The sequence below is a fragment of the Pithys albifrons genome, chromosome 3 (genome assembly GCF_047495875.1).
Source record: "Pithys albifrons albifrons isolate INPA30051 chromosome 3, PitAlb_v1, whole genome shotgun sequence".
Taxonomy (NCBI): domain Eukaryota; kingdom Metazoa; phylum Chordata; class Aves; order Passeriformes; family Thamnophilidae; genus Pithys; species Pithys albifrons.
The window spans coordinates 11,273,339-11,297,655 of record NC_092460.1 but is presented as its reverse complement, the minus strand read 5'-3'; the positions used below and the strand labels follow the sequence as shown (position 1 = coordinate 11,297,655).

Here is a 24,317-nt window from a genome sequence, read left to right as displayed (position 1 = left end):
CATCCTTTATGTCTGCATTTTTTTCTTTTCCTTTCTGTTTTCTTTTAAACAGTCTTCATAAGAAACCAAGCATGGAAAAGTGACTTCAGCGCATGGCAGACGGATACCATGCCGTTCATTAAAGAAGATAAATAAAGGGCTCATCCTGTTAAGCAGCTGAGCACCAGCACTTTGCCAGCTCTAGAAAAGCTTCTGGCTTACAGCACTTAACACAACTGAACCATGGAGGCCATTATTCTGCAGGTTTAAATCCAGCCTGAGTCTCTCTCACTTCATTAATGCTTCATCTGGGCAAAGGGATACCTGGACTGCACAAATTCTTGGAGCCTGAAAGCCTCATTGCTTTCTCTTGCACTGCAGCCACCCGAGAAAGAAGTCCCAGCACTCTGTATAGAGCTATTTATTGTAAAACACAGGTAACATTATCAGCAAACCCTATGCCCAACACCTATGGGAGATGTTCCCTGAGCCTAAGTATTGCGGACGGGTCCAATGGAGATCATCAATGTGGTGTTCAGGCAAATCCCAACTTTATTCAAATTAGACAACATTTATAAACTGAGATGACCCCGCCCCGACCATAGCACATCTGACTCCAATAGGCTAAGGTTAGGATCATGTTTTTTTAAGGTAAAGCCCAAGCCTTCTTCCGGGTGAGGTGAGGGCTTGTTGTTGTTTACCTCTAAGGGAGGTGTCACGTGGTTCCTCTGGACCCACCAGAGTTAGTGGTCGGCAACACCTAAGTGTTGGCAATCTAATTATGGTGCATTGAGAAAATCTCATGCTTACCTCGGAACTTTACAATAATGATTCTAATAAAAAATTACAAACCGTACATTTTAGGCTGAAAATGTGACAGGTAAGACCAGATGAGACACATTCAGCAGACTATCAGAAAAGCAGACATACAGTCATCTCACTTGCGGGCACAAACTAGCAGATGATTTGCAAAACCAGGAAAGTGAACTTAAAGCACCCACTCTGTCTGTTACAACTTCACAAGCATGAGTTTTGCATGCAAAAAAAATGCATGTATACATCATTAAGAGATGCAGGTCCTAACTCTTCCACTTTGATTATTTCCTTTTAACTTGCTTGTTTCTGATGCCTTTCAAAAAGCACAACAGCTTCTCTCTATTTATTCAAGATCTTGAGGAAAAATTATTCGTGGTGGGTCTTGAGCTCCCCCCATTGACTTCTCACTAGCAGCCAACATCCAGACCTCATTCCAACACTCCACTACTGTCCAGACAAGCTTTTCTAGGTGGGATGTTGAATCTTTACAATGACAATAATATTGCCCTCTTCTGTGTGTATGCTCGCTGTATTTTAGTTATGCCACTGCTAACAGAAGTAACTGCAGTGGTAACTGCTAAGTTCAGCTCTTCCTGGAGTGCTGCCCCTTGGTTGAAGAGCTTATTTTCCTGTTTCTTTATGTTTCTCCCTGAACTCTTCCCACTCGCTCCCTGGCCAAAATCTCATGTGATCTGAAAAGCTCTCCCTATCTCAAGACTGGAGCCCAGGGTTATTACATGTTCTGTATTACGTGCACCATCTGCACTCCAAGAAGCTGACAGTGACGTCCTTACCGGTGCCAAAATTTGTGAATGTGCCAGAAGACTTGATATCATTTGCCACGAACACTAATGCATGAACTCTGAGCTACAGGCCATCAACACATCATCCAAATGACTGGCTAACAAGTCATGTTTTCAACAGCCTCCAGCACGGCTCAGGCTCCACTGACTCTTCATTGTTAGTGTTGACAAAAGGTGTAACCATGCTCATGGCTAAGGACTTTGACTGTCTCCTGGCTTATGACCAATTTCTGTGGTACTTCAAGGAGAGCCAGTTGTTACTTTTTTTTTCTAAAAAAATAACCAGCATCTCTTTTTTTCATTCTACCCATGAAATACTTGCAGCTTTGGGGAGATCTGGAGCTCCTTCCCCAAAACAGGAAATGTAGTTCAAAAATGCAGCACCCTTATTCCCCTCCTGATGGAGATAGACTGAGCTGCCAGAAGATCACTGAAGACACTGGAATAACGTGAAAAAGACTGAGGCCAGAGTTTAGGTGTTTTGTCACCTTCTTGATCTTTAAGACACATTCTCTACTCTTTCTTACCTGTGTAAGCTTTCTGGATACATAAAACAGGTGGCAACCTTAGAGAACACTGCTTCATACACAGATCATCAATGGAATATAAAGATCTCTATCTTTAGATAGGTCATGCTCTTTCTTTTCCTGTCCTGTGACATGAAGACGGTGCCTGGGAACAAAGGGATATGGCTGGAAGGAGCTCTCTGGCTATTCTTCACTGTTAAATTGACTGCCTTCAGCAGCACTGGGGCTTATGGTTATTTGAATGGACCTAAGGGATGGGAGCAAGCCTAGGTGATAAACTGATTTTAGAAAAAAAAGATGGTTAAGATTTTCACACTCCTATATTTAAAACATTTCTCTGGTTCTTTTCTAACAACCACTTGCTGTTTCCTCCAAATATCTTCTTGCAAACAACTTTATTTAGAAATGCTTCCAACATCTGCTGTCTGCATCAATTTGTCTTTTGGAGCCTTTTTTATATGGAGAAACCGTCTTACCCCTGTTTTTCAGAATGGTGTGTAGCTTTACTCTTTTAAGCATGGGATCAGACCTTCACTATGCAAAGAGCCCTCTAGTCCTGTGCAAGAGCTGCGGAAATGTTGCATATTCTATTCTATTCTATTCTATTCTATTCTATTCTATTCTATTCTATTCTATTCTATTCTATTCTATTTCTATTCTATTCTATTCATAAACCTCCCCTACCAGTTTCTACCTCAATGCCTTTCCATAGCACACTGTGCTACATCATTATTTCATGTGGCTTGGTTTTTATTAATCCTCAGACTAAGATGAGTAATGCCTGGAAGAGGACTGTCTTAATGAGACAGTGCATACCAGAGAAAGCAGACTGAGGCCTTTCATGTGGAAGGTGGGAAAGCTTTGTACAGCTGCTGACTGGCCTGCAGGGAGCCACAGCTTAAACAAACGTGTCTAAACCTTTATAAAACAAGTCTTTCACATCTCCACACTTGAAACAATGTCCTGTTTGTTTCCATAAACCACTTGCCCCTTCCTCAAAATCTCTTCTTGCAAACCACTTCATTCATAAATGTCTGTAATGCTTCTGCTGGTTTACATATTTTGACAGTGTCCTTGTGAGTGGAATGGTTGCACAAATAGCTCCAGTCAACCCCTTACATTCACACCCAGCACACCTGAAGAGTAAGATCCTGAGAGCTCAGTATGATCTGGTATTCTGTGAGAAAAAAACCTCACAGAAGATGGATTCAGGGCCTTGTCTGTTAACAATAAGCAGAGCCCTTATAATCTACTGGGGTGCACAGGCAGAACAAATGCGGCAGTCCCTTCATCAGCAGAACTGAGCAGTCATTTTCTCTCTTCTTTCTCCAGAGTTCAATCCTTTCCTTTTCTCTCAACCATCTACACTGACTGAAAGGAAAGCTAAGCAAGATACTGCCATCATAGTGCTTCCATATCACCAATCTGTATGCAAGCTGACATTGTCCCACTCATCCATCCTTCAGAGAATCATATAATTACAGAATGGTTTGGTTTGGAAAGGACCCTTAAAGCCCATTTACTCCAACTCCCCTGCAATGAGCAAGTACATCTTTAATTAGATCAGGCTGATCAGAGCCCCACTTAGCCTGAGCTGGGATATTTACAGGGATGGGGCACCTCCCACTTCTCCGGGCAACCTGTTCCAGTGTTTCACCACCCTCATCATAAAGAATTTCTTCCTTGTATCTAGTCTGAATCTACCCTCTTTTAGTTTAAAACCACTACCCCATTCTTGCTCTAAGGTAACAGTGATAATAATAACCAACAGCAGAGAGCGCACAGAGCGGAAAATAAACCCTCAAGTGACATAATTTGGCTTGAACATTTATTCCTCATGGAACTTGGCATATTGCCATCAGAGTTGAGTGTGTCAATAGGAAAAGATATTTTGGATATTTATTCCTTTCTCTGACCTTTCTGGAGCTGATTGATGTTTATATTGGAGAAAGTAGACCAAATTTAGTATGAAAACCCACCAACCTTTAGACAATGGCACAAACCTTTGAGTTTGTCATATTAATTCCTCTAAGAATACTAAGGGTAGGAATGTTTCTCACAAGGCGTCTGAGAAGGAGAGAGAACAATTAGCCAAAGCTAAGAACCAAACAAGCAGTTGTGGCTGGACTATGAAAAAATTGCAGTGAGTAGGTCTGGCCTCTGTTTCCACTTTCCCACATGCTGATACTGAAATAAAAGGCTTCAAAACTTGGATTTATTTTCATCCATAGGGAGTGTAGAAACATTTTTATTCTAGAACTCTTTCATCACCACCATTCAAATAAATGCAATATACAATGTTTCAAGCTCACTGGGCAGTCAACACCATACACAGATGTGATCAAAAAGGAATTAAATTAATTCAGTTGTCTCCCACCAGGTCCATTTTCATCATTGGTGGCATTACAGCTTTTATATGTGGTTATTTTTAGCACTAGTAAACAGCAGTCAGACTGGTGTGTGGCAAGCGTGGGAGGGAGAACTGGACTTTATAGCTCGATTTGTTAAAATTTTCTATTGCACCTTATGAAATCACATACAAAAAATAATTCCTGTCATTTAGAGGCTTGCAAGGTTTGATTTATTAACAGTCTGGCCAGACAACATCCCCTTCCACCTTTCAGTCCTGACAATCACTAGGATTCTTGGGTAGAGAGTAATCAATAATAAGTAGAACCAGGTGCTTCACCATCCCCTTCCTTGAACCCCGGAATGTGTAAGAAGGGAACTTGTTTCTGCTGACTTGGCTAACGCGTTCTCAAGCCATGACCATTTTATTACAGGAGACGCTTCACCTGTACCCCTTCTCCTCCCTGTGCAAAGGACACCTAAGGGGCAGACAAGAGAGGCCGTTCCAGAAAGCACCTTTTATCTCCCAGACTTCGCCCTAACTCAGAGGACATCGAGCGAGGACAAACCCGGCGGGTCCGAGGCGATCGCCGACTGTTCCGGGCCGGGGCACGGGGCGATCGCCGCCGGCACGGGGCAGGACAGTCCGTGAGGGGGTAAAGAACGATGTCCGCGCCACACCCAGCTCCCGGCTGCCCCTCCAGCCACTCCCCGCTGTCTCTCTCTGCCTTCTCCACCCCGGGGATGCGGCTCCTCGGCCCGGCCCGAGCCCCGCTCTGCCCTCCCCTCCCGCCGCCGTCGCCACGCGCCGCCCCGCGCCTGCGCGCTCCCGCCTCCCTCCGCTCGGCTCGTTCCACGTCCTCTGTAGAGGGGAGGGAGGCTGAAACAACGCAAGTTCGTCATCCTCTACGCCGCCTTTAGGCGAATAGTAGCATTTTTCCCTCTGGTATAAAATTAATTTTCATTACTTTAAAACGAATCATACTGCGCGTGGATGAAATACAAGGCGGAAAGACCTTCCCAGCATGTTGCTCCCCCCCTCGGCCCGCGGGTGGGCCGGCCCGGGCTGTGCCCCCGCCCGCCGCGGAAGGGGCGGGGCGCGGCCGAGGGTCAGCGCGGCCGCCGCGGGGAAGGTGCCGGAGTCCGTCCGTGTCAGCCCGGCCCGCCATGGCCCCACCGCCGGGACAGACCCCGCTCCCCGACTGGGACGGGCTGAAGCTCCGCGTGCGGACCCTCATCGCCTCCCACCGCGTCATGATCTTCAGCAAGAGCTACTGCCCCTACTGCAACAAGGTGAGGCGGCGGCGGGCTCGGCGCGGTGTCCCCGCGGGGCCCCGTCCCGGGTGGTACATCGGGACGCCTCTGCCGAGGGCGCCGCGGGCAGGGAAGGGCGCAGGGCAGGGGTCTGAGCCGGGGCCGTGCGGGGATGGGGTTCGGAGCATACAGAGGCAGCGCCGTGCCCGTCCCTCTCCAGCACCACGTGCCAGCCCTTGGAAACCACTTGCCAGACTCGAAACGAGGGAAGGATCCGAACTGGCGGATCCCTTTGCCACGCGGGGAGGTGGATGTGTGGCGAGTTGTGCACAGAGTTCTCGCTCCTTCCTCAGCTGCTGTAGCTGCTGCTGGAAGCTCTGGGTGCTGGATGTGCTCCTGTCTCACGGGAAGTTTTGGGTAGCACGTTGGCGTTCAGCTTGGACAAAGCTGTATCCCAGGGGAGGGATGAGTTAAGTTTTCTAAGCTTCCTAAATCTGAGGGAGAAGGTTGACTCTAACAAGTGTGTTTAAAAAGAAAAAAAGCACTCTTGGTTAATTCTGTTGTTTAGAGAAAAATACCTCTTTAGCGCTGGTTGTGCATCACTATCGCGGGGTGGCTGTAACTAGAGAGCCAGTCAGTAAAAATACCAGGGCCTTCATTAGGATTTTACGATACCAACACAATGGTCATAGACCATACAGAACGTGCGTGTTTGTATTCATTGGAATTCTTGGATGTTTACATAGAGCATGTTATAAAATTCTAGTTCAACCCCATACTGCCATATTTCATGTGGCCATGGTGGAAAAACTTAATTGGAACTGTGGGATCAAGTGTCAATGGAACTGACAACCAGGAAAATACTCCCACGTGTAGGTTGGGTTTAGTTCTGGGAGCTCTTGTGAGGGAGGAGATATTATGACCTTTTTGTAGAAAACTTAAATGAGTATATCCTATCTCACTTGAAATTTAATTGAGGTTTTGGGAAAGGAAATTTCTGTGTATGAGAGGATAGACAAAGCCATCGCCTTCTCTCTGAGAATGTTTTGGCAGATAGTACAGCATAATAGGCAGCTCAAATCCTTCTAAAATTTACTTAACAATTTAATCCCTGGAAGTTTCGGTAAATGAAGTGTTGGAGTCTTGCTCCAGTCTTGTCCATTCGACAAAAATGGTATCTTCTGTTGCAGAGAAATCCTGTTCCTGAGGACTTAAGTGCTACCCATTTAGAAATAATTAGTCGTTCCTGCCTGTATTGCCCTGTTTGCTTTTGCTGATCATGATTGCAAGTCTTGGTGCTCATGGCACTCAGTCCACTGGTTTTGAGGTTATACAATGGCACAGTAACTTTTTAAACCTTGTGCCCTTTTGCTTCCTGTGTTCCTGGTGTTGCAGTGAGTCTAGACTAAGACAGTGAGCTTGAGAGGAAAAAAGACTTGATTGTAAGTCCAGTAATTAAATTCCAGGTTGTTTTTTCCTGCTTTTGTTCAGAGCTTCTTCATTTGTCAGGATTATTTGCTTCAGGGGAGTAGTCAGATATGAACAATATTATCTTTATTGTCTTGCAGAGGGAAAGAATGAATAGTGGGAATTAGGAGGGCCCTGTCTCATGGTCCTTTCCAAGAGGTGGAGTTAGAAGACCATGTATGAATTTTTGTGAAGAAACAAGTTGGGGCTGGGGGGAAGAAGAGCTGATTGCTCAAGTGGGCAGATTTTCTTGGTTTTTTTTTCCTGTTTGAAACAGAAGAGAAAGGTAATATAATGAAGAAAACCTGTAGCAGAGGTATAGATTGCAGACAGAGAATTAGAAGAAAGTTAAAGAGAGAAGGAAGCCTCACATGAGACATTGAGTCATAAAACACAGGAATACCTGCAACACTGTGGGTATTAACAACTCTTACTGAAGAGTGAGAAATTAGTGAAAGGAATGGGGAAACAATGAGTAGTGCAGCATTCTTGCTAGCTGATCTGGTCTGTAGAATTAATGAAGTGGACATAATTTGAAAGCGTAGTTACAGCTGGGGTACTTAGCCTGTAATCATGTAGTTCTGAGTTCTTAAAGACAGATATGAATAGTGTGAATTGTGTCTGTCCTTTGCTGTGGATGGTTGTTACCAGTGTGCCTGTGGTAGGATTAATTGAAAAACTGAAGATGATTAGCACTAATGCAGAGAACACTCATGCTCTAAAAAGGACCTAATGTAGGGGATGGAAAGAATTCTTTATTTCGAATGGAGGTAGCTGTTCTGGAAGAAAATTAAGACTGTGCTTTTCTTCAGAAACAGCACTGGAAATAAATTCTCTAATTGAATTAAGTAGTTGATTGTATTCAGTTTAGCTGGTAGCGTGACTTGGCAATTGTGCAGTTGTTCTTCTGCAAATGTAATTTATTGTTCAATTGCTTTAAAAAGACAGCACTGGAGAGGGGGTGGTGGTAGAATTACTTGCTTGTCATAACAACTTGGCTCTTCTTTAATTTCTTAGTACCTGGAAAAGATATTAAGCAAGTTAGAAATGCATAAAAAACCTGTAGTTTTTTAGCAGGAAAAAATGTCAATTCTGGACAATGCGATACGTTGAAATTTGAGGAGCAACAGCTGTGATTGCATAGAAGTTGCTGTTTATTTTAGTTATGTTTTATGCTATTACAGGTTATGTTCTCAATCCCCAGAGGGTTCTGGTCAATTCAGTTCTAGCTATTATGGAGTTACCCGATAGGTGAAACAGCAGACCTAGGACATACCATTACTACTGTGTGGTATGAAGCTTGTTTCAAACCTGCTTAACTACCCTAGTGACAGCATTGCCAGAAAGAGTTTTCCAAAGTTAGACCAATTTCTCAGTTTCAGAGAACTTATTGATTGTTTAATAATATTTGAGTGTTACTACTCTGTCTCTTTCTGTGAAAATCGGGAAGGTTTAGTAGGTAAGTGAGGCCATTGCATTGGTGAGAAGGGAAGTAAATGGTTGTGTGAGTGACCATGCAACCTTGTATCTCATTCCAGATGCTGAGAAATTAGTTTTAGGATTCAGCTGTAAGGAAGAAAATGTGCCAGTGTGCTGCTGAATTTTCCATCAGGGTGTGATTGAAGAATTTCTTGACCTGAGTTTGTATTAGTTTCATTGAGTTAAACATTTTCAGCGGATCTTTTTTTTCATAAGTTGATCTAATAGGTCCTTTGATCTCCTTTTAATTTTGGCTTTTACAGTATTAGGTGGGAGTAAGTTCTCTGGCTATGTTCCCATAGGAAGGATTACTTCCTTCTATTTTCAGATTTGTTTTCTGGTAAATGCAGTTGTTGCCAAGTGCTCCAGTATTTCTGAGAAATCATTTCCTGTTCACGTCATCTAGATATCACTCATGATTAGTGTATGTTATCTTTCTACTCCTGATCATTTCCTTTTCCAAACTGAAGTAATCTAGTATCTCTTGCCTGCATTGAAGATTTTGTAACTGCTCATAGGCTTGTTAATATTCATTCTTACAGTTTCATTAGCACAAGTATGATCTGTTCATTACTATAAAGTGCAATAGCTACTTCTAATTAGGATGCTGACATTTGATTTTTTTTTCTCTCTACTACATATCTTCAGTAGAGAATAAAGGTGGCCTAAATGCCTTAAATCTGTCCTTTCTTGAGTATAATCTTTGTTCTACTAATGTTCTGTCCTGTCCTCCCCCCTGCTGTTGCAATGTTTTGGCAGAGTTCTTTGGGGAAAAAACGTCATGAAAACTTGCCTGTTACTCTGCTGCTTTGCTGCAAACTAAACCAGCAGCCAAGTAGCCAGTTTTGTGACTTCCTTCCAGATGTGTAGTTTACCATATCCTAGTAAGCAGTCTCTTCAAGCTCTGCTTTTTAGATCTATCGTGGCATTTAGCTTGGGCTTAATAACAGCAGATGCAGAGCCAGAGGTCTGGAGCAGTTCCACTGCTGTTTCTTTTTCTTTCAGCCTGTAACTAATTATTCCAGAGAGCAAGCCTGAAGGGAATGGTGAGCTTAGGACCAAGTTTTTAGGTGGCCTTTGTGGTTCGAGTACTGAGTGTCTCACACACTGGATGTGTGAAGAAGGAGCTCTGTTTGTTGAACCTTAAGAAGGCTGAGGAGCCATTTTAGTTGTTGTCTTCAGCTGTCAAGTGGAAAGACAACCAGACTTCTCAGAGCTGAGGAATGAAAGGACAAGAACCAATGAGCGAAGTTGCAATGAGAGATACTGAAGTGAGAGCAAGGGGAAATCCTTTACTGTGAGGATGGTCAAACAGTGAACTAGCCCAGAGATGTTCTGGTGTCTCCCTTGTGGATTTTCGGAACAAGTGGACAGTGTTTGAGCAATGTAATCAGCCTCAACATTTTGCTTTCCTTTGAGCAGGGAGTTGGCACAGTTGACCTGCAAAGGTCCCTTACAATTATTCTATAACTGAAGGACTAATATAATAAATTATTCAAGCAGAGCTAATTTTTTTGTTACGGTTGATCTATGATGTGGTGAGAAGCTTACAATGTAGTTGGTACAGAATACACCATATTCCTGTTTGCATAAAGCTGAAACTCCATCAGAAAGCACTGGAATGAATACTCAGTCTTCAGCATAGTAACAGCGTGGATCACAGCAACATTATAAACATTTTTATTCATCGTATGTTTGACATCTTTAAACTTACTAGATGTGACTCAACGTACTCTTAGTGAAGGGCTGTCAATAAATTTGAGGTTCATCAGAAAGCTGGTTGTAAAACGTTCAGACTCCATGCTGGCAAGTGGGTCCATCACACAGGCATTTAGTGATTCTTGCTAGAGCTATTTTCACATCCAGATAGTTATGAGTAAAGCAGATTGATTTTTTTAAACACATAATCTTACAGTATTTATTTGCACGGGCATGTCTGCAAATTATATTTCAAAGGTGTATATGCTGCTGTATGTAATACTGCATCCTGTGCCATGAGGTATGCCATTGTCTGTCTGGAAGGACAGTTCACCATTTGAATACTGACAGTTTAATAAATAATACTACTGTAAAAATCTTGTTTCTAAAAGGCTGTTTGATTTGGATCTCATAATGGTATGCTGTCCATCCAGAACTGAGGTTAGAAAAACACCCAAATGAGTACACTTGGAAAGCATTATTTTTTTTTCAGCAGCTTTTTAAAATACCCTCTTTTTTTAAAAATTTTCTTCACAGTGTTTTGCTTTGCATGTTATCCTCTACTCCCTTTTCCTTCATTTTTTTCTCCTTTAATATTACCAAGGAATCTTGCTACTACTTTATCTTTCTTTGTTTTTCCATATGACAGTCACTTTCATGGCTTTTGGTGTGTCAGGAATGCTGGAGTTTGCAGCTGAGCAAATTGTATGTAGAAACTTTTTCTTGAAGTAATGAAACTGGAAGGTCAAATGGCCTGGCTGTAAGTGAGGAACAGAAGCAGTGCCAAACTTTAGCAAATCTCTGTAGAGCCCGGCCCTCCTAGTGTAGTCACTGAGACTTGGGGAGTACCTGTGTATGTCAGTCAAGTTTTACCCTGAGCTGAGTGCCAGATACTGAAAAACCTTTGCCTTGGCCTCGTGTCTGTGTTGCAGGTGAAGGAACTCTTCCACTCCATGCGTGTAGAGTACTATGCTTTGGAACTTGATGTGATTGGTAAGTAGGAGAAAGAAAATCTATCACATGCTGCTTAAAGTAACTAAAAATGAGTGACTGTGCATGATTCCTTAAGCTGTCTTGAACTAATTGGAGGATATATAAAAACAATGAAAATACATTTTAATATATGCAGTGATTGTAGCAATTAGACTTCAATGTGGGGTTTAACACAAGATGTATTTTTAATATCACTGGAGGTTTTGACTCTTTCTGTAAAAATCAATTGATAGAGGATGTGAGATCTGGTTTCTCTCCAAGGAGCTCTGTCTTTTGGGAAAAAGCCTGTGGTATTTTTTCCTGCCTCAGGTTCTCTTGTGGCTTTACATGAATTGTTAATGTTTGACTTGGTATGTGAGTGACCTTCATTGGGAAAGTTGCTGAATCATTGGAAGGAAGGGTAGATTCCAGTACCTTGGCTGCTGCTAGGTTGAGGTGGGGTTTTTTAAAGTCCAAGCTGCTTTAGTTTTAGGGCATATGCAATGTCTTATTCATATAAGTACATAGTGCATGTAGCTTTTAATGTAGTTTCAGGAACAAGTAGTTGCTTACATTCTTAGTAAATTTTTAATTGCACTATTGGTAAGCTGTTGAATATGTATTATCAATTTTTTTTTCTGTACAAAACTTAAGGTTCCTGTATTTTTTTTTAAGTTCTTAATGCCTTTTTGAAGTGTTTTTGCCTAAGCAATGTTTTGGAGAAATGTATGTATTTATTCATCCCTTCATAGTTATTTTTACTTTTTATTCAAGTTTTGGTCCTGTGAACTAGTTATAGCCCAAGATATTCAAAGCACAATGCCCAGCCTGCCTTTTCTTTTTTTTTTTTTCTGGAATTACTCCTAATTAATATTGTATTTCCCTTGCAATTACTCAGATTACGGATACTAAATAGATACGGTCTTGGAATAAAAAGATTTTAGTCAAAGTGATTACTGTAAATGCTCATTCCCACATTTACTGCTGAGAGGTCCAAATTGAGCCTGTGTGTAGATGCTGATGATTCTGATGACAGGTCAGGTCAAGCAATGATAATTTTAAAACTGTAAGGTCTGAGGTGGTGTAGTGGGTAGAAAAAGTCTGAAGGTGTAGCTTTAGTATAAGTAAAAAAGTGTGTTCATACTTCTCTTCCCCATATTCTTATAACACAGAGCAGCTGGGCAAAATTACATGTGTGTACACAGAACATATTCCAAACCCAGACAGTTCTCATGAAAGAAAAGCTGTCTGTATGATCTCCTCTGATAGTTGGAAAAGAATTTTTGTGTAGTACCAAGTGTGACACTGCCAGAAAGAGACTGATAAGAATCTAGAAAATACAAGGACTAAACTCTTATTACTTCAACTTTACTACATTATGTAGAACTATGGCTTGAAACACCAACTTAACCTCTGTGTTTAAGCATGCTCTTTTGAGAAGTAGTTTCTGAAGACTTGCTAATGTTCAGGAAGCCTACAAATGTGATGTTTATAATAGAATTGTTTTCTTGGGAGTCCTACAGTGTATCACAGTCCAAACCTTTATTACTTTGGGTTGTTTTAAAAGCTCTTTTCCTGAAAATTGTTTGTAATGTACCTGTTTCTTTTATTCTTAGATGATGGAGCCAGTATTCAGCAAGTGTTGGCAGAATTAACTAATCAGAGGACAGTGCCTAATGTGTTTGTGAATGGAACTCACATAGGTGGCTGTGATGCAACGTATCAGGTAATTTGACTTTAAAAATCAGATGGAAGTAGACAAGACTTAGCAAATTGGCTGTTTGATCATAGTTAAATTTTGTGTGACATTATTAGAATGGATGCTCTAGGTCATAGGAAGCAATGTGACTCAGTTGGTGTTTTCTCAGAAATGTGTGTGCCAATTTGATTTTTTTTTTCCTCTCAGGCTTATCAGGATGGATCACTGCAGAAACTTCTTGGGGATAGCAACAATACAGAACCCTATGAATATGACCTCATTATTATTGGTGGTGGCTCAGGTGGACTTGCATGTTCCAAGGTACAGCATGAAAATTGCATTAAGGAGCAGGTTGTATGTAAGACTTCTTCAAAAGCTAATCTCTCAATTATATTACTATAAAACAGTCTATATTTTGAGGATTATTGCTGTTCAACTTGTTAATTAATGAACCAGTAGTGGTGCTCACTGAGGAGATAATGGTCTATGTGAACCAGTTTCTAGCCAATGTCTGTTCAGGTCTTGAGCCTAATAATTGGTTTTAGTTTCCTGGCTGAGGGTGGAACCAAATGTTTTTTAAGTATCTCTTCATATGTAATACAGAAGGCTTCCAAACAGTAATCTAGAAAACTTTAAAGGCTACTCTTAAAGACTTTTAACAGTTTAGGATTCAGGATCATCAACCATCTAAAATGAAGTGCTTTCAGCTGTTCTCTCAAAGAGCCAGTTCACTCTTTAGTTCTGTTTTTGTCTAGTGAAGGAGACAGAAGAGCCATACATGATAATGAGACTAACTAGTAAAGGTAATAAAGAAGCCTTCTATTAATGCCAAGTGTATTATGACCATAAATGAGTTGTCAAGCTTTTTTGGTTCAGTAATGCTGACTGGTCTTCTTCGTCTTTTATAGGAAGCTGCTGCCTTGGGAAAGAAAGTGATGGTATTAGATTATGTTGTTCCAACACCTCTTGGAACCTCGTGGGGTAAGCTTCTGTTACCTTGTGGTTTATGATGTTTGAGTACCAGTGTTACATACTGAGATGTTATATATTATGGATTTGTGTTCTTGGAAATTGAGGCTGAATTCCTGTAATTCTGGTATGCAGATAACAAAAGAAGTTGTTTTTCTGGCATGCTTGCTGCGGTTCTAGACAGTTGTTTAAGTTTTGTGCATTGCTAGCTCTATTCTTTGTCAAATTTTTTAGTTTTGATCATTTCCAGCTTATGTCTGGGTAGTGTGTACGTGGGTTTATTTTGCCTTTTAGTTAATCTAGTTCTATTTTGTGGACAGCTGCCTTGAGAGAAGTGACTATGTGGCTAAATATGACCACCTTTCCATAATTAAAGACAGTTACTGCCTGACATTATTAGCGATATTGGCAGTTGAGAATGAGTAAAGAACTTCATTGGTGAAGTTTTACTGAATTGAAGAACGAATATGCTTTTGTTGCTAGTATTTCAAACACATGCATATTTCAAATTCCTCATAATAGTTAATACTAAACTCTAGGAACTCTGGGCTTTTTGCCTTGCTTACTTACCAGCCTGACTAAAATCTGAAGCACTGTGGAATAAATAACCTGAGTCTGTGTGTAAGACACACTGTAGCCATCCTGAGTCAGTGAGTCTAGTAATGTCTTAAACTGAAAACAAACTTGCAGGCTTAGTATGTTCATTGTATTTTAAAATGTCTCTTGCAACAGAAATTTCATGTTACTTATGTGACTACAACAAAGCTCACCAACTAATAATATAGATTATTATACAAAGCACATGATAGGAAAAGCATAAATGTCTTGTTCATGGAAGTAATCACATGGTTCTTTCCATCTTAGGACTTGGTGGCACATGTGTAAATGTAGGTTGCATTCCTAAGAAGCTAATGCATCAAGCAGCACTTCTGGGTCAGGCACTCCAAGATTCAAGGAAATACGGGTGGCAGTATGAAGAACAAGGTTAGTAAGAACACAGAGGATAGTCCAGGACTGTACAGATGAGACACGTTGCTCCAGACTGTTCTTGTACTTCAGACTTAGTAAATTAGAGACAGAGTTCAGTAGTTTTCTTAGATGTTCAGAAGGCATCCTCCTCCTTGCATCATAAAACCTTTAGATTTGAAAGTTAATTGTGTTTTGTTCCCTATATTATCTGAAAAAAAATGAAAGAACTTCTAGAATGGGCTTATTTCAGATGGTAACAAGTCAAGTAAATATTAGCATAGTAGAACAAGACCTTAATAATTATCCTCATTACTGATAATGATGTTTTCTTAGCATGATGTACAATGAATAAGTTCCATTTTTCTTTAAGGGTTCATTGCATATTCATTTCTTTAAATATGAAGTTAATGTCTTATTTCAGTTAAACACAACTGGGAGATCATGGTAGAAGCAATTCAGAACTACATTGGTTCTTTAAACTGGGGCTATCGAGTGTCCTTGAGAGAAAAGTCTGTGACATACCTCAATTCTTACGGAGAATTTGTTGAACCACACAAAATTAAGGTATGCACTGCTTTTAAAATTCTTAGTTGGGAGGGAAAACTTGTGTCCTAAAACTGCCTTTTAAAATTCATCACAGAAAAGGCTTCATCTTAACCTTGCCAGCTTAGGTCAGCTGAAGTTGAAAACTCGTTTGTGAAGTATGTTACTGATTTAAATAATTACTGGACTTTAATACGTGTCACAGTTTTTGCAAACCTAGAAACTATTATGTAAGAGCAGTGTGGATACCTGTAAACCTTTGTCTTGCAAGAATAGAGTAAGGTGGTCTCAGTTTCTAACTTCATGACTAAGTTCAGCAGCCTGAGTAAGGAGGGGAAAAAAAAGAAAAGCTTTAGCTGTATGATTTTGCAATTTGGAAAACCTTCCTGCAAAAGCTTAAAAACTATTTAAATTAAATTCAGATTAAGCAGTTGTGTAACAGCACTGCTGGAACCTTATGCTGTATCAGCATACAAATTAAACCGTCAGTTTTGCAAGACAAAGCATGTGTTGGCAATCTTGCTGTAAGTGATCATATTGTAGCAACATTAAGCTAGAAAAATGCATACTGAGGGCAACTGTAGAGTTCACTGTGTGTAGTTGTCTGTTTTCAATATCAAGACTGAACTACATGTGTTTCAAACCAAGAGACCAGCACTGAAAGATATCAGTGTGCTCAGTATACCTCATGTACCAACTGTTTTAGTGTCCAGGCATGTAGGTCATCTCCTTAAGTGTCCTTAGTCACTAAATGAAGTAGAACAGAAAGACTTCCAGCAGGAGGTTGAACTAGACCTCCTGGAGATCCTTTCAAATGTGAATTACATGTTGACTCAATGGGGAGAAAGTTTCCCTTCATCTGTATTGGAAAACAACTAAAGAGCAAGAATGAAGGTCAGATTTTGGGAGAGATGCACTGGTAGGATGAAATTTCCAAAGGGCAAGGCTCCGTAGAGGTCAAATCAGTTTGAATTCACTTCAGGTTGGATCTTAGGTCCTCTGAAATCGTGCAACTTTTTTTTTTTTTTTAGTTTCTATATTAGCTTAAGAACTAATGGATGTTAGTCTGTTACTAGCATTGTGTTGGCCTTTTACTGCAGGAAGCCGAGGGGATCTTAATTTGTTCTGGCATTTCCTAACTTGAAAGTGAAGTTGTTTCAAACAGTTCAATCTAAATAAGTAGTTGAAATGGGCAGGATCTGAAGAGTAAGTGATTTTAAGTGTTCTAATGTAAGAAAAGTCAGTTGTTTAAACCTGTTCTTCAGTGACCTGTGTGGCATCTCTAAATGCGTTAGTTCTTGTTTCAAACCAGTTGTTTTTGATGTTTAAGCATATCCCCAGTAATTAAAGAGATAATTACATATTTTTAATTTAAAACCTATGAAAAAGACTGTCTTAACTGTGTCTTTATCAACAGGCAACTAATAGGAAAGGACAAGTAACGTATCACACAGCAGAGACTTTTGTCCTGGCAACAGGAGAAAGGCCTAGATATCTAGGTATCCCTGGAGATAAAGAATTCTGTATTACAAGGTGAGATAAAAAAGTATAATAGTCTGAACGTTGTCTACTTTAGTGTTTGCAAAGACTAACAAGGAAGAACCTTGTAACTTACACTTCTTTTCTTTTCAGTGATGACCTCTTCTCCCTGCCTTACTGTCCTGGCAAAACTCTAGTTGTGGGTGCTTCCTATGTGGCTCTGGAGTGTGCAGGATTTCTTGCTGGGCTGGGTCTCGATGTCACGGTGATGGTGCGTTCCATCCTCCTGCGGGGCTTTGACCAAGAAATGGCAGAAAAAGTAGGTGCTCACATGGAAACACACGGCGTGAAGTTCATCAGGAAGTTTGTACCTGTTCAGGCAAGTGCTTGTTTTAGGTTTCTTCTTTCTACACAAGGTTACTTTAAACAGCACATGTAAAATGCGGGTGTTGTCTGGGAAGGCTTTGGCTCTCTACAGAAATAAATGTTTTATGAGGCTAAACTTTTTTACTGCTGAATGATAGATTAGTAGGTCAAGGCTTAAAGTGACAGTGTAAGTGAACTCTGCTCTTCAGGTCGTTCTAAACTTACAATACTTTGCACAGGTTGAACAGCTGGAGCAAGGCATGCCAGGAAGGCTGAAAGTGACGGCAAAGTCTACTGAGGGCCCGGAAATCTTTGAAGGAGAATATAACACCGTAAGCGTTTCTGGATTTAAAATAACTCAATACAGGTGCATGTGAAAATGCACAAAAACACCTTCTTCTTGAACAACTTTTAAAGAAAAATCCTGATTAAAAAATTGTTCTTGTAAATTGCTGGTATAAAAAAATATGTGAAAACTCAATATTCATTTTCAGTTGAACCTTTTCAGCAGAATGGGTGACACTTTGCACTTGGAATTTAGTTCATGTGAGCAGTGCTGTCGCTTCTATTTGTGTTCTGAAAATACTGTTTAGCTGTTTGTTGCATTGCTGAAACAAGTTGCACATGGAGAAGATTGAACTGTTAGTGGCTCTTGGAAAAAAAGTTGGAAAAAGGCACTTCCTTCACATGCTTCAGTTTTTTCAGTAGAAGACCAAAGGAAGTGTCTCTTGCACAAACTTACTGCATTTCATTTTTATTGTTTTAGGTTTTGATAGCCATTGGTCGTGATGCATGTACCAGAAATATTGGTTTAGAGACAATTGGTGTCAAAATTAATGAGAAGTGAGTATTGCTCAACTTCCTTAAACCACTGGATATGCAAGGATTTTTTTACTTCTTTAACAATACTTAATACCAATGGATTTATTTTTTTTAATGCTCTTATACCTGGCAATTATGTGAACCTTTAATACCTTTTTGTCCTGCATTTAAATACAGTTGTCAATTAACTTCATTTCTTTAATATGTAAAAGGATTGTTCTGAGTTAATACCTACTAGTTGGTCACGGTGCTTAAAACACAGAGCTGTATAATAATCAAGTAAAAGATTGTGAGTCCAAAGATGTCTGGGTAATTGATTGTCATCAGCCTGGTACTGTTGCTCAGATCAGAACTGGCCCACTGAATGATGAGTTCAGCCTTGTGTCAGAGTTGGAGGTGATTGATGCTCTGAAGAGTTTGCAGTTGAAATGAAAAGGGCATAAGCATATTTAATAAAATATGCTCAGTAGTTAAAATAACACCTTTGTAACAGAGGTTCTCCCTTCTGTATCCTTGCAGAGCTGTGAGGAAGGTTGTGATGTTGAATTCTGTTCTCTTCTGTTTGTTTTAAAGGAATGGGAAGGTGCCTGTAAATGATGAAGAACAAACCAACGTGCCTTATGTTTATGCTATTGGGGATATCTTGGATGGGAAGCTTGAACTTACTCCAGTTGCCATTCAGGCAGGGAGACTGCTGGCCCGCAGGCTCTATGGGGGTAGTTCCAGAAAGGTAAAGATGTAAGGATAGAACTTCAGCTTATTTCTGTGCTTTTTGCCTCTCAGTTGCAGTAATGTGAGTTGATTAGCCCACTCGCCTGTGAGCTCTGCAAGTGTTTTGTAAAAAAGAAAAGAAGTGCTAATACAACTTCTTCTGTTGCGAAATGTATAGAACTTCTATAGTCTAAATACGATTTTTTATTTTTATTTGTAGTGTGACTATATCAATGTACCAACGACAGTGTTTACTCCTCTAGAGTATGGCAGCTGTGGGTTTCCTGAAGAAAGAGCCGTAGAAGAGTATGGAAAGCAGAACTTGGAGGTAAGAGCATTGAAGAGTCATTTAACTTGTAGCTTGAGAGTGTTTTTTCTTGGGCCTTGCTGCTTTACTCTCAAGGCATAATGTTAAAAGAAGATTAAAAGAGGTTAGCTAGATAAGTAGAACTGTTGCAGCAATGTTTTCATCTTGCTAATAAGATACTGGATTCACAGAAACCCCCCAGGACTTGACTTAATAGCATTAGAATTGTGCATAGCTGTTTGCATTTGTTCCCTGAGTGTTGGGCTTAACTTCCATGTTTTACAGTAATTTCTGACTTCTGTGGGAAGTTTCATTATAGCAACTTGCATGCCTTGTGTTTAACTCCTGATGTCCTTTGAAAATCATTTGACATTATTTAGCTTTTGCTGTTAACTGTTTTGCAGTGTAGGTTTAAACTTACAGTAACTGGATATTAATTTTGCCCTTCTCTTTCTGAAAGTACAGTCTTAAAATGCTGCATATTTTTTGCTGTTTTAATCAAGTATTTAAATCAGGGGTACATTGTTTAAGTCAGGTTTTTCTCTGCTGACTTTTGAGGATGGCTTCTCTGCGCTGGGTGAAGCAAAAATCACTGCCTTGTCTAGTTCATGTTATAAACACCTAGTGGGCTAAATATCAAACCATCTATTTATAAAGATACTAAAATTAGAATTATGTCTGACTGAATTAATGAAATTCTAATGCTTTTTTTCTTGTCATCTTTCCAGGTTTATCACAGTTTGTTCTGGCCACTTGAATGGACCGTACCAGGCAGAGATAACAATACCTGTTATGCAAAGGTTATCTGCAATAAACAGGACAATGTAAGTAGGCAAGATGAAATGGTTATGCTGAGTGTTTTCTTGAAATCTTTTTAGAAGGGTCAAAAGACTAAGATCTTTTATTTGCCTTGCCTGAGGCCAGCTCTACCCATTCTGTTAACAGAAGTATGTGTTTTAAGCTGGCTATTGAATTTGGAGAGACACAGTTGTTTTGGTTTGGGGTTTTGTTGTTGTTTTTTGTTTTAACAGCTGTTTGAGCAAGTGGTAGCTTTATACATTATGAAACTTCATCCTGAGTTCCTATTTAAAGATAGATCCATGAAGAAATTTGCCAGATTTTTCTTCCAAATGGATTTTGAGTAACTGTACCACCTGGTGTCTTGCTTTACATTTCTGGACCCTTGTGGGTTTTGTCCTTTGAGAAGTGCAGTTTTGCCTGTTTCATAAAATCTTGGAAAACATGTGATTGGTCCAAGGAAACTGATGAGATACAGCAATTTTTAGTGATTAGCAAGTTCTTGTGGCACGTTGCTGATACTGTCTGGTACTTTTTCCCAAAACTCCGAGAGAACAAAGAATGATGTGATGAAATAACATAGCTTTTAAGCTAAGAGGAAGTAAACCTTATTCTTTTTAAAATTAGTCAACCTAACAGTTTCTCAAAGACTGCAAAAAGCCTCAAAGTTCGGATTCATTGGAACCTCATTGGAAATAATCTTAATTAAAACCAACACAATGGAAGGAGAGTCCTGATTTAGATTTTTATGGGAATAGCTTTTTCCTAGGATGCTGGAGAAGAATGCACAGTAAATAGTGTATTAAAATCACTCATTATGAGGAATTCGTATCCTCTCTTGCAAATCATAGCCAGGCCTGTGTCAGAGTATCTCTGAAGATGTGGGAACATCCTGGGAGAATGTTTTAAAACATTGCTTGTATCCCTCTTGATAAGCAATTAATGAAACAAATTGAAACAAACCACACTCATTTTTAACTTGTAGCCTAGTGCCATCACCCTAGATCTGGGTAGAGACAGAGTTCAACCCTATGTTTTCTTTTTTGTTTTCTCTTGCTAACTGCTTGAGTAGCAAGGAAATAGCCAGTGAAGCTCTTTAATATCAGATTTTTTCAACAACCAGTATAAACAGATCGTCTATCTGACCTAATTTCAACATAGATAAATAATTTTAAATCTGAGTATACTAAAAATACTGTATATCCATAAAAGCAGTTGGCAAAACTAAAATCTATTTAGTTTTACATAGTGTCTTTGAATTAGTGCTGTACAATTGCTTTAAAACTTTTTTCAGCTATACTGGACTGGAAAAAACTGCAGACTGACTTTGTTTAAAGTAGTTAATATTTTGTTAAACACTCTGGTATTGACCTGCTTGCATTACACACATCTTTAATGTAGTGGAAGTTACGCATTAGAGCTTTTGTTGAACTTTGTACTAACTTGTGCTTTTTTCTCATGTGGTGTAAAGAATCGTGTGATAGGACTTCATGTTCTGGGACCTAATGCTGGTGAAGTTACCCAAGGTTTTGCTGCTGCAATAAAATGTGGTCTCACCAAAGAATTGCTTGATGAAACGATTGGTATCCATCCTACTTGTGCAGAGGTAAGAGAGGGGCAAGGAACAGCTTGATTTAAAACCTGCTCTTAAAGGCCACTTTACCTAGATGCAAGGAAAGACTACTGCATTTTACTTTGAGATTTATTTAGTATTGCTTAACTCCTAACCATAAGATATTGATAGGTGATGGGAAATGTGTTAATTGTGCACTTTAATCTGTTATCTGTTTTAACAGTTCAAAGGAATGTGGCATTGTAACTTTACAAGAGGAGACCCATAGCCATGTGAATGATTATGCAGAGAACAATAAATAAGCTGTTCTTCTGGTCTTTTACAGGTCTTCACTACAATGGATATTACAAAGGCTTCAGGACAGGACATCACTCAGAAGGGCTGCTGAGGTTAAGCCTGCTGTTTTACATGTTTCCATGTTGGGCACACTTGGTTCTGGGGAAGCTCTAATACATCCAAGTGCTTTGCAGCAGAGTAAACATTTGCATCAGTACCACTGTACTTGCTGCAGTTGGGAGTGGTGCCTTTGAGAGCCTTCCTCAGTAAGTTGTGTTGCACATGGAAACAGTAATACAGCAGGAAAATCTTGGACTGTAAATCCTGACTTTGCTTGGAATTAGCACTATGGTGCTTTTTTGACGTTCTAGCTCGGAACCTTCTTGTGAGGTGAGCTACGACTGATGGTTGCCATGCAAGGTTGGGAGATTCTTCAACGATGACAACTCCTGAAGAAAATTCCTAAATTGCACAAATTAAAGTTAACGCTTCTAGGTTCCAGTGTCTTGTACAAATGCTTGAAATAGAAGAAAAATATGTAATTGAATGATTCTTGCCAACAGTTTACAGTTGACTGATTTATCTTTCTGATGCATTTTGTTATTCTTAATTGTATGTTCAGTTGAGGCAAGATGGCACAAATAGGATGCAGTGTTGAGCAGTGCAGTTCAAGCACTAGTCTCCCACCTCAAAGAGTCTAAAAATTCAAAGTAATGTAAGACATTGCTATTGTTCACATTCATAGTTGTTTGACCTCAGGTGACATGTCTTGAAAAATTTGAGCTGTAGGCATCTTGTGTGTCAGGATTGAAGAGCATAAGCACAAGACCTTGTCAATTTGCCCAAATTTGGTTTCAGCTCTGTAACTGAAAACCTTACAGAACCCAGAGCTGTAAGTCGTGTGTTAAGTGGAGTACTAAAGTCTTGGACAAGCAGACTGTCCCACTATTATAGTAGGTGTCTGCCCATGATGGTGATAAGTGTTGTCTAGAACTGCTCTCTGAATCATGTGTGGCAGCACAGAGCAATGACCTGGTGTGCTCTGTGTAGTGTTGTGTGCAGTCAGTACTCTGAAGCTTTCTTCCACCCCATTCCGTTCAGGGGGAGTTGTTCTTGAATTTGGCTCTTAGTTTTGTCCAAAGTGATGTTTTGAAAGACTATTCTGAACATTGTATGATAGTAAACAGTTTTTAACTATTTAATCTGTGATGTACTTTGGAATTTAAAGTTCAATAAACAATGCATACAACACACTGGTGTCTGACCTCGTAGTTTATGTTGCCTGAGATTTTATTGTGCTTCAATGATGTTGTTTATCCCATGCAATACCAAAAGCTCTGTAAACCTGGGCACACTATAATCTTTTAAATGGAGAAACAGGTTGTCTTGTCACACCTGGATGCATGCTCAAGAAATCAAATATGCTTCTATTTGGGTATACAGAATTCTCTCTGCTCAAACTAAAAGAACAATTCTACACCACTTCTCTGTATTCCAGAAGATCCTAAATACCTATGTTGTAGCATTTAACTGCAGCACAGCTCAAAGAGGCTAAGTACAATCTAGTTAGAGTGTTAGCAACCAATCTTGCTGTTGTTCCTGTTTAATAACCTTTGGAGGCTCTGGGGCTTTGCTGGGAGTGTCCTGTGGTACTGCAAACTACTTTCACTTGACTATGAAGACTTGCTGAGCTGCTGGTGTTGCTTTGCTGCAGAGCTCTGGGGAGTTACTTGTTCTGGTCTCATAGTTGGCTACAACCACATGCTTGCTGTCACTTGTACAGCAGTGACCCTGAGAGTGGCACTGCCAAAATGTTGTGGGCCTCAAAGTTTGCCTCAATACATCAGGTGTTGTAGTTTTAAGTAAAGTAGGTGCAGTTGTAGTGTAAAACTGAATTTCCATGGATGAACCAGAGACTGAGCTGTTGTAAAATGTCAGGAGAGGTGAGGGTGGATGAAGGTGGACAGCTGAGAACTGATAGTTTGTTAGGGATTTTACGAAATCTCAATGGCTGAAATGAAACTCAGTAAACAATGAAGTGTTCAGAAGGCTTTGTATCAGGAGAAACTGACCCAGAATGGCAAAGTTTACCTGGTGTAACCCTGTTACAGAGGGAGTGAAGGAGGAGGCCAAGTCAGTAAATGATAATTTCTGCATTTACTATTAGTAAGCACTAATTGAGTTTTGTTTCAAATTCAGATTTGATTTGCAGGTTCATGTTAATTGATCAATAATTACCACTTGCATGTCTGTAACAGTGTACTAATTGCAGATGTTCCTTATGTAAAGCTTGCCCAAGCTGTCAGCTCTAGGTGATATTTAGAGTGATGCCATTGAGAACTTCATACATTTAATTTTCTAAGCTTTAAAATTTTCTATGCTTCAGTTAAAAAAATATAGTAAGTTGGTAATTGCAAGAGGAAGCAAACATGTCGCTTGTGTTTCAGTAGGCTCAGGTGTC

At 40.0% G+C, this 24,317-nt stretch overlaps 1 protein-coding gene across 1 annotated transcript; it reads left to right on the top strand.

Annotated features, from left to right (window-relative positions):
• The first annotated feature begins 5,563 nt into the window (after positions 1 to 5,563).
• TXNRD3 (thioredoxin reductase 3) lies at positions 5,564 to 23,109 on the top strand. Its single transcript, XM_071550471.1, has 16 exons — positions 5,564 to 5,767; positions 11,305 to 11,365; positions 12,961 to 13,070; positions 13,251 to 13,364; positions 13,952 to 14,024; positions 14,877 to 14,996; positions 15,403 to 15,545; positions 16,942 to 17,057; positions 17,157 to 17,382; positions 17,609 to 17,701; positions 18,136 to 18,212; positions 18,765 to 18,921; positions 19,123 to 19,230; positions 19,938 to 20,033; positions 21,479 to 21,613; positions 21,906 to 23,109. Exons 1-16 carry the CDS (start codon positions 5,642 to 5,644, stop codon positions 21,966 to 21,968), a joined length of 1,818 nt encoding a protein of 605 aa, XP_071406572.1. The 5' UTR covers positions 5,564 to 5,641; the 3' UTR covers positions 21,969 to 23,109.
• Positions 23,110 to 24,317: the final 1,208 nt, after the last annotated feature.